The following is a 10,134-nucleotide window of genomic DNA, read 5'->3' as shown; positions in this document are numbered from 1 at the left end:
TGATGCTCGTTAACTTAAAGGTGCAACATGTAAGAATTTGCCACCTGTTAGCTCAGTTAGCTGTGCAGATAGCGGTTCATTTTCATCTCGACTACACACCTGTAAAGTCAGATTTGCTGTGTTTCAATTCAGGGTCTGCGTCCTTTTAAGGACTCGTCCTTTGCGGTCTTCGAAGGCCGAGTCCTTCAGAGAGACCTTGTTAACCTCGTCAGCCGTTGTTAAATGTGACGGTCTAGCCTTTGGAGCATTTCCTGGTCCTGGTTGCGTCACCAGATGTTTTACTCTTACGTGACGATTTCTGCCGCCCAGTCCCGCGAAAGTGACGATCTACGCCACACGATGTCGCCATTTTCTCTCTTTCTTTCTTATTTTTCAGGCGTGCAAAGAATCTTGGGATATGTGAGGCCACGAAAGGTCGTAGCGGTGCATCCTCCAAAAAGAGGGCAAAGAAGGAGCATCTGGAGGAGCCTTTGGATTGGGGCAGCCTTATTGCGGCATTGTGACTTAATTGGCCTTCAAATGCTCCTCCAAAGACACAGCGAGTATCTGTCGTACAAAAAAACGCCAAATACTCAAACTCACTCCTGTGTTAGTTTCTCCTCCAGGATCATATTTTGCGATGATAGAACAGAATAACTTTATTGTCCACATGCACCGAGGAAAATGCAAATATGTCTGCAGGATTAAAAAGAACAAGACACATCCCATCAATAAAACAGACCTCTCAACTTTATACTGACATTTACTGTAATTGGGATAAACGAGCCGTTTTCCGCATCGTCGTCTCTGTTGGTGGTCGATTATCTTCCCTGCTGTCTTAACGATCCTGTTCAGCTCGTTTCTTTTTACGAAGGTCGGGTTCCCAAACAGAACTATAAAAGACGAGAACGCTCTCCATCAGACTGACGTACGCACCGTCCGTTTCCAGGACGCCAACACCGACTCCAAACCTCTTCAGCCTGTTCACCAAACACAGTGTCAGACTGGCTGTTGCATATAAAATCAACACCGTCTGGTAAACTCAGTTTATCATCTATATATGTTTTATATGCAAGAGAGCCAGTCTGACGTTTTTAGTTAGAAACACTGAAGAGGTTTGATCACACACACACACACACACACACACACACACAGTGAGAACACACACACAGCTGTTGCGGCTGGTAACAAATTAATAACGACTAACCACAGACTTGATTTCTCTACCAGCTGTGACAGCATCATCTGGTAATGCTTTCACCTCGTCAGCCTGTGTGTGTGTGTGTGTGTGTCTTCATGGCAAAACGTGGTCCTGGAGACACATTTTGTAACAAGAACCAACGGTGATTTTGAGTATTTTGTCAGGTGTTCTGTCAGATTTTGTCGCCGTGACATCATCACAACCGTGTGCGATGCAGTCAGGAAACTCTTCAGGTGTGTGATTGTCATAAAAACTCAAGTTTGAAGAGGTTTGTGGTCCGACTATAAGTAATAATAATGACGTCACGACTTCTGGGTAGTCGCGGGGTCAGAATGTCCACGTGCTGATGGGTAAATGTGAGTATTTTCTTTGTTTTCTTTAATACATTAAAACAATATTCACCTTTCTCAATCTGGTAATGAAAAGGTTGTGATTATCATCGTATAACTCATCTTTAAAAAATATAAAAGGACCATTAATAAAGCACAACTTCCAAACTCTACAAACATGGGAAAAAAAAAACATTTCACAGAAAAACATCCCACGACTTCTGTTACATTACTGAAACCTTTATTGATAATCACACATGTACTGAACAAGGCCTTTATAGTGCAAGTCAACAAGGCGAGGAATTATTACAGGAGTCCTTGGTGAGTAAAGTCGGAGACGCTACGAACACTCATCAATCAGATTTCGCTCTAATTTGGTTGAGCCGTGAAACTTTCTGTAAACTTAAAAGATTCTGAGTAAACTTCAACGTTAAGTGAACTTTAATACCCTGAACTTCGACGTGGCCCAGACGTCCACATCAGTGTCTCGTTTAACATCTTTGCACTGTCTAGCATAAGTTTGAACAGCCCGGGCTGAAAAACACGACCCGAACCGAACAGAAGTCTCGATCCAGCCCTGCAGGAGGAGAATCATCATCAGCATCATCATCTTCATCATCATCCATGGCTCTAAAAACAAACAAACAGCTACGAACAAAAAAAATCTCCAGCAGATATGATTCAACAGTTAAACCCTGTGTAGTACTTTTACATGGTTGTTATATTCTAGCGTTTCTGTTTGCACCCGACAGGAAGGTACAGACGAGTTTTTTTTTACTTCATAGTTAACTTTACAGGGCTGCAGATGTCGTGATGGGAGAAAATACAGATGTGCAGGATCTCGATGAAGAGTCTGGTGAACTGATTTAGGTGAAACAGTTTCCCTTCAGTCGAACGCACTCCAAACAAAAACAAAGCAAACAAATTGATCAAGTTGTGTGGAAACCAGCTCCCACTGACACGACACGACAAACGGTATTTCTCATTCATCATCAACACAGATTGTTTTTGAATCTCCGGGGCCGATTTCACAAAGTCACCTGACTGATGTTACGTTTGTCACGATCATCGCCGACCAAAGAATTCACGATAACGATATTTTCACAGATGCTATCAGTTAAATTTGTCTTTAACTTTATTGTGTTTTGTCTCTTTAATTCAAAATATGATTGTTGGGAGGTGGAGAGCAATATTATAGCCACACACTGTGTTAGCAGCTAGCTTGCTAACATTTACTGCAGCTTCTTCTTCTGTTTTATGGCGGAATGCAGCCGGCAAAATGCAACCTGGGCTTTTTTTGTGAATGTACTCGAGTCAAACCTTTGTGTAAAAGCATAATTACGACGAAAGAGGCACTTTTAAGATTTACCGTATTTTCGTTTGAGGGTCAAGCTCATTTTCAGTGGGAGTGCTACGGGGCAAATTAGCGATAGCATCAAATCTGTATTTTTAAAACACTAAGAAGGCTCGACACAACATGAAACTTTGCTCGTAGTATCACCAGGGTCTCTACACATGAACACGAGCATTGAGAACATTGTTTGTTCTTTTACTAAAAAGAGAGTTTTTGAACACACAGCACACCACCAGCACAAAAACAGACATTTAAGGTGGAACTACTGTCTTCCATTAACAACTATCCACGTGATATCTCACGTGACTTTTCCGGCTTTTGATTTTAGTATTGTTTCTTACATGAGGCTCCTTTTTCAACTTCAAGGTCAATATTGTTTTACGCTAACAACAAAACAACTAATTATCCTGCATTTATATGGAACTAAGCTTTAGGAGCGTTCCACCTTAACTGTCCTCCAGGTTACGTCACATTCTGAGATCGACACTTCTCCACTGGCAGGACGGCGGCGAGCGGAACAAGCTACTGCTAACGTGAGTTGTTCAAAAACCTTCTTTTTAGTAAACTCTGTGTACACAAACAACGTTCTCAATGCTCGTGTTCATGTGTAGAGACCCTGGTGATACTACCAGCAAAGTGTCATGTTGTGTCGAGACTTCTTACCGTTTTAAAAATAGAGATTTTGATGCTATCGTAAAAGTGCCCGTAGCACTCCCATTGAAAATGACCCGTAAACAAAAATACGGTAAATCTTAAAGTGCCTCTTTCATCGTAATTATGCTTTTACATAAAGGTTTGACTCGGGCACATTCACAAAAAAAGCCTAGGTTGCATTTTGAGGAGGGTTTCGCTTTAAGGTGCATTCAGCCACCTTCTAAGTACTTATAATTCAAAGTACTTTAAGGGGAATCTGGTGACTTTAAACTTGTTTTGGTGTGTAAATGATTCATACGTACGAAAAGTTTTGGAATTAGTGGCAGCAACAAAACTGAAACAGCTGCAATGTAATCCTTTGGGGCAACTCCGACTGTCAGAGTCGGACAGGCCGAGGCTGAACATTACGCAAACAATTCCTACAGAAAGAGACATTTTGTTAAGTTAAAATCCTTTTTGTTACCAGAAACAAGTCCCAGCAGATCTCGTGAAAGGTTAGTTGTCAGTCAGTTGAATATTCAGCCATGAATTTGGAAATACTTTCTTGGCAGTTCCTCCTCTCCCCAGCTCTGACTCACGTCTCCAGCGTCGTCCTCCTGCACTAACTCGCCTCTCGAGACGTTTCCGAGCACCGAATCTCCTCCAGCGAGCCTTGAGTTTGAGTTTACTATCAACAGAAAGGTCTCTGACTCTGCAGGGATGATTCCCGCTCGCTTAGAACAACAACCTCAACCCGTCAGTGACGAGAACAAGCAGGATGACGCTGCAGCCATCGCAGCTGGATCGCGTCGGTCGGCCGCAAATTCTCCTTTAAATAAATAAACTGTCATATTGTGATTATTTCCACAGATATCAGGATTGCGATTGAATTCATGATTAGTGAGGTGATCATTGTTGCATCATAATTTACAATTTTACCAGGAACATTTTTGACTATTTGCTGTTTATTATCTTCTCATATTGTAACTAATTGATTATTTTTGTGTTTTAGACGTTTGGTCGGACAAAACAAACATAAAGACAAAGATGGATCTGTGTTTTATAAAAAACGGTAACAGGTATTTTTTTTACACAATCGAGAAAACAAAGGAAACGGCAGATTAATCCGTCAGAAGAATAATTGTTAGTCGCAGCCCTGAGCCGAGTGTTTCTTCCATCTTTGACGTTATTATCGCGTAAACACTGTTGATTTTCATCTCTCCTTCCTCTCTCGTTACCTGCTAACTCAGTTTACAGGTAACAGGAGCTCAGGAGGAAAACCTCCGTGTCTGGACCCCGAAGGAATGATGACTCGATTCTAATCCGATTGGCCGGTAGACGGGCTGTTTTGATTGGGTTTCGTTCTGTCCAGCATTAGTTACCATGGTGATCTAACACGATTAAAAGTGAGCCAGCTTTTTTTATGATACCAGAAAGAAACAGATAACACGGCTAACGCGCTAAAATGTGGCTTTGTGACACGGGCCCCGGTGCTGCAGACACACAGACGCATCATTAAAGTCTTTAAACATGCAGCTCACGCAGCAGCCGAACATCATTGTCTTTATCGACATCCAGCAGTTAATTCGATATCACACATGGCGTCACGGAGAGGAAAATCATCTCCCGACCATCAAAAAGCATGAAATGAACTGTGAGCTGATTTTATATTTCTTGGCTCGTAGAAATCTGTTAAAAGTATCTGCAAAATATCTCAGCGTAACTTTCAGGTTAAAAAAAAATGTTCGGGAAAGGAAAAAATAAGACGGGAAATAATCGTTCATATTCAGGGAAAATTATATGCACAGCGACTAAAAGCTGTGCAAGAGGAGAACAAAATATTAAAGGAAGAGTTCACAAAAGAAATTAACATTCAGTCGATATTAACTCACCAAAGTGCTGGTGGGAAAGTCGGGGGAAGTTTTTAACTCCACAGAACATTTCTGGAGCTTCAGCAGCAGAACAGCGTCGCAGAATTCTCCTGAACAACTGAAGTCGATGGAGATTTGTTTTAAAATGTCCAAAAAATCAAACACTTAAAACATTAAATGGCTCCAGGAGTTGTCAGAGACTCCAGAACACCAAAGATCCCAAATTAATTTTGAAAAGACAGGGGGGGGGTGCATGCTAACACGTTTAGCTTAACCGCTAAGATGAAGATTACAGTTTAAAAAAAAAGGTTGTAAATATTATTTTCTCAAACCAAATCTGGGATCTCACGGCTTCCTGAGAGTTGGATAAAAGCCGGATGAGCTGTCTGAAGCCATCTTATGTTTTTATATTCAGGCTTTAAAAAAGAAATCACCATCTTCTTCCTTTGTCTCGTTTATCTTCTTTATCTATTCAGCTTTGTTTCTGCTTCTGACTCTCGAGCTGCTGTGACGAGTTATCTTATCTTAGAATGTTTTACCGACTACGGAACGTCACCTTACTTTTTCCATCAGCATTTCTTAAAATATTGTGTGAACTCATCCTTTAAAAAACACAGTGTAACACTTCACAGTGTGATGCAGTCCAGTAAACCTGTAACGGATACTTCAGTGTGAGTTAAATGTTGCTGTCAGAACTGTTTATTTGACTCTACGGTTGTTTTTATGGCTGCTGTTGCATCAGACTGGAGTGATTCAGCTTCCCTTCCACGGGACCATCTCACGTTCTCAAAGTGCAAAAAAAAACCCAAAACATTCCCTGAACTCTTGAATCATCAGATAAACTTAAAAATGACCGGATCCCTCGTTAGAAAATATACCTGACGTGTTTTTTTTTCTTTGCGGTCTGGCTCAGAGATCTTATTCATCCTCTCTCGGGACACATCTGAATCTGAGGCTGGCTCAGCGAGAGCGTCTCACGTGAGGTTTGTGACGACCAGACCTGTTAATAATAATAATAATAATAATAATCCTCTAAAATAATCTCATAGAAAATAAAGCGTGGAAATAGATCCACTGTTCACATCCAGCCAAGCTCCGGGAGAGCAGCGAGCGAGGTGGGGCAGCGGCAGCAGGTCCCTGATCGCTCACAGGAGGGCAGCCTCACCCCGACAGAGGACAGGGAGAGGAGGAGGAGGAGGAGGAGGAGGGAGAGGAGGAGGAGGGAGGGTGAGAAAGAGTGTGAGAGAGAGAGAGAATGAGAGAGGGTGTATTCCCTGAAACTTAAACCACCCACGAGCTCTGACTCGGCACAACTGTTGGCCTCGCTCTGCTTTGCTTGGGGTCGTGACAAATGAAATAAACTAAGCGTGCCAGACCTCATGAGAGGGATTTAACAGCTCCGTGTTTCAGAGACGCACTGCATGCAGGAGGAGGTTAGACGTGACGATGAAAGCAGTACAGATTGCATAGAATTAACAGTTAAATATCTTCCAGGAGTCTTCTTCGGCTCCCCCCCCCCTCTCTCGCTCTGCCGACGGTCTTGCTCGTGTGTCTGTGATGGCGGTGAAATGTACAAAGTCTTATAAATTAAAGCCGTGGCGGAGTCGAGGAAGACGGCGGCGTGCGTGCGTGCGTGTGTGCGGCTGAACTGAGTGTGAGCAGCATGCTAGGCTACCGTGGGTGAGCTCTACAGCGCAGCCAGCTGTTTGCAGGGCGTCACGAGTCCAGTCGGCGCTCCCGGATCATCCGCTGAGGGGATGCAGATCCACCTTCACCTTTTCGCCGCTGCTCAGCATCCCCACTGTGGGGTAGAGCCCCCCCGGAGGAACCGCCATCTCCCTCCGACCCATCAGCTTCCCGTTCCTGGTGAAGAACACCTGCAGGACCACAGGGGGGCGACAGTGAGAGTTAAAACCCCACAAAGCACAATCCCGCCTTTCACTGTAAATCCACCGATGGAGCGTTGGAACAATTAGTCATGAAAGAAAAAAGTCTTTTCATAATGACTGATCGGAGCGCAAACTTCATCTGAGAGCTCTCAGTGTGCGAGTCGTACACGGGAATTATGTGCAGTTAGGAAATATCGTTAAACAAACAGGTGACACAGTAATGTCTGTCTTTTTCTGAGGGGGGGGGGGAGCCAGTGTTTACAGTACATGTCTCTACTAAATCAGCGAGTGATCAAACATTATCCAGCTGTTCTCAAAAGAAACATCAACAAGCTTTTCAATGCTAATACCGAGGGCTTCTTTCCAAGTCTGAGAGCAAACACCGCCACACTAAAACAACAAGTGAAGTACCGGAGTGTGTGTCTCCGATAAATCAGGCTGAGTCACATATCAAACATTTACTGTACCACCCACTCGAAGAAAAAAAAAAAAAAAAGGAGGCTTAACCGCTATTCAATTAGAGATGAAGGGCGAGTGAAACTGCAACAGGCCTCGCTGATGCGAACGCCAGCGGCCCCCCCCCGACAGACGCACGCACGTGCAGCCGTGCCCACAGAGGCCTTCTGGGACATCAGCGAGCGGTGCATTGAGGGTAATGTGTCCTGCTGAGTAAATATTGACAAATCCCTGGATTACGGCTCGGCCTCTTCCATTCTCACCCACTTGGGTTTCAGCACCGCGTGAACCCCCACCTCCGGCCTCGACTTGCACAACCGTGTAGGCAAGTCGGCCCAGCGGGTGCGAGTCAGGGCGAAGTGAAACTGCAGTAATTAAAACAACAACAACAAACAACAGCTGGAACATCGCAGCAGCAGCAGCGTGAGGACGATCCGAGTGGAGGGCGACTCGTGGACGGACTGAAGAAGAAGAAGAAGAAGAAGAAGAAGAAGAAGAAGAAGAAGAAGAAGAAGAAGAAGAAGAAGAAGAAGAAGAAGAAGAAGAAGAAGAAGAAGAAGAAGAAGAAGAAGAAGAAGAAGAAGAAGAAGAAGAAGAAGAAGAAGAAGAAGAAGAAGAAGAAGAAGAAGAAGAAGAAGAAGAAGAAGAAGAAGAAGAAGAAGAAGAAGAAGAAGGTCTTTCCAAGAAGACATTAACCAACCACAAATTTACATTAAACCATCCAACGAGGAAAAAAATTAATAGATCCCCGTCGACTTCTGAGCATTTTTGTCATAAAAACCACAGAAGCAACATGTCCACAGACAGATCTTGGACCGAGTGCTAATAAACTGTATATTCTACCATCTTTTTCGAGGTTGGGGTTGGTGAGGTTCCAGGCTAATGTGCCGACTGGGGACTCGGAAATTCTGACTTCAAATGGCTTCACAACGAGAGAAACCACAAAGTTATCTGTTCGATTTTTACTGCTGTGGGTTTTTCCAAAGTGTTTTTTTTTTTTATAATAATTGTAACAACATCTGGAAATTACTTTCACATTTGTTGTTTTTTTTTTCCTGTTTCTGCTTCCTCTTTATCATCTGATTTTTCATATAATCTGCAGAGTTGGGGGATGTTTTTAAAGCTTGGCCACAAAGAGTCTGAGTGGAACTGTAATGCAGAGATTGGAAAGCATGTTTGTGGTTCCACAAGTGTTTATAATCAATATTTTCTGGAAATTATCAGATGAATCTGCAGCTCTTCGGCTTTACGGAGCTTGAAAGTACGTTTCAGCGTGTTGTTCATCTGTCCTTCTGCACGACGTTTCCCCTCAGGAGTTGATGAAATCAGTCAAAGTGAGAGTAAATATTGTTGCTTTCATCAGGTGGATACAAACACGACCCAGATGAATGCTTATGTTGACTGATATGTTATTAGTTGTTTGCTATTAAGCTGATGAGAAGGTGAAAAGTCAGTTGTGTTTACACTTTGTTACACTGCCCCCAGGTGGTCAAATGCAGGCCCACAATATGTCCTGATTTAAATATAAAACTCTAATTAATCTAAAAACATGAGGTTCATGTGGAGTAAGTGCAGCGATGGTTAACACAGCTGTGTTACGTCGTGATTATTCCTCACCGTGACCTTCCTGACGTCCTGCCCCTGCTCCGCTTCTTCCCCATCCTCCTCTTCCTCCTCCTCTTCGTCGTTGAGGTACAGAACATTCTGGACGCCGGCGTGACCCGGTCGGACCTCCAGCCGATCCCAGTCGTCCACGTCACCTGAGGACGGAAGAGAGAGCTCGGTGTGTTTGAGGTTTACTCGAAACGCAGCACAGAGACATGAGACGGCAACAAAATGTCAATCGATGCCAAAACCAGACATGTTGTGTTTTGTTCACGGGCCCCTGTGAGGTTCGATGACACTCGCTGCTTTCTTGCGGCGTCTGTAATTTTGATACTACAGACGCTAACTGCACTGTAATTACAGGTTTGGTGATGTGAATCGGATGTTTTGAAATCACCTGAGAGCAGGAAAGACTATATTTGTCCCTCAAGGAAGGAGGGAGGGGGAGTTAAGAACTTCCCCTCGACTCTAGTGGCTCCTCTGTTCTCCCTGCGGGGGATCTTGGTTTGCATCCAGTTTCTTTCCCACAGGCAACACAAAGGACTCCGTTAAGACCGAATGTTGCCGCAACCTCCCCGCGCTTAAACCTACGATAAGCATGTTTAAAGAGCGCAGCCTCCCACAGACACGCCAACCGCTTCATGGAGTGACGCTGTGCTCGTAGCACCTGAACCCTGCGCCCTCACCTTCTCCATCCAGGATGTAGTCTCGGGGGAACATGATGCCGCAGCCCATGATGTCACCTTTGAAGCAGCGAGGACCGAAAGCGTCGCCGACCCCGCTGCCGTGGAAGATCTTCCCGTCGTCTGTAAGAGAG

At 43.9% G+C, this 10,134-nt stretch overlaps 1 protein-coding gene across 5 annotated transcripts in view; it reads right to left on the bottom strand.

Annotated features, from left to right (window-relative positions):
- Nucleotides 1-1,731: 1,731 nt before the first annotated feature.
- spryd3 (SPRY domain containing 3) overlaps nucleotides 1,732-10,134 on the bottom strand; it is a 53,935-nt gene continuing 45,532 nt past the window's right edge. For 4 of the 5 annotated variants that reach the window (XM_030423805.1, XM_030423806.1, XM_030423808.1 and 1 more), the window contains exons 9-11: nucleotides 10,004-10,123; nucleotides 9,330-9,472; nucleotides 5,043-7,244 (exon numbers count right to left, since the gene is read on the bottom strand). In XM_030423805.1, the coding sequence (XP_030279665.1) occupies nucleotides 7,110-7,244; nucleotides 9,330-9,472; nucleotides 10,004-10,123 (398 nt within the window). In that variant the 3' untranslated portion in view covers nucleotides 5,043-7,109. Of the gene's footprint in view, nucleotides 2,087-5,042; nucleotides 7,245-9,329; nucleotides 9,473-10,003; nucleotides 10,124-10,134 lie in introns of those variants that run through there. The other variant, XR_003984708.1, reaches the window with a different exon arrangement.

Source organism: Sparus aurata, chromosome 7 (genome assembly GCF_900880675.1).
Source record: "Sparus aurata chromosome 7, fSpaAur1.1, whole genome shotgun sequence".
NCBI lineage: Eukaryota > Metazoa > Chordata > Actinopteri > Spariformes > Sparidae > Sparus > Sparus aurata.
This window is presented reverse-complemented; position numbering and strand designations above follow the sequence as displayed.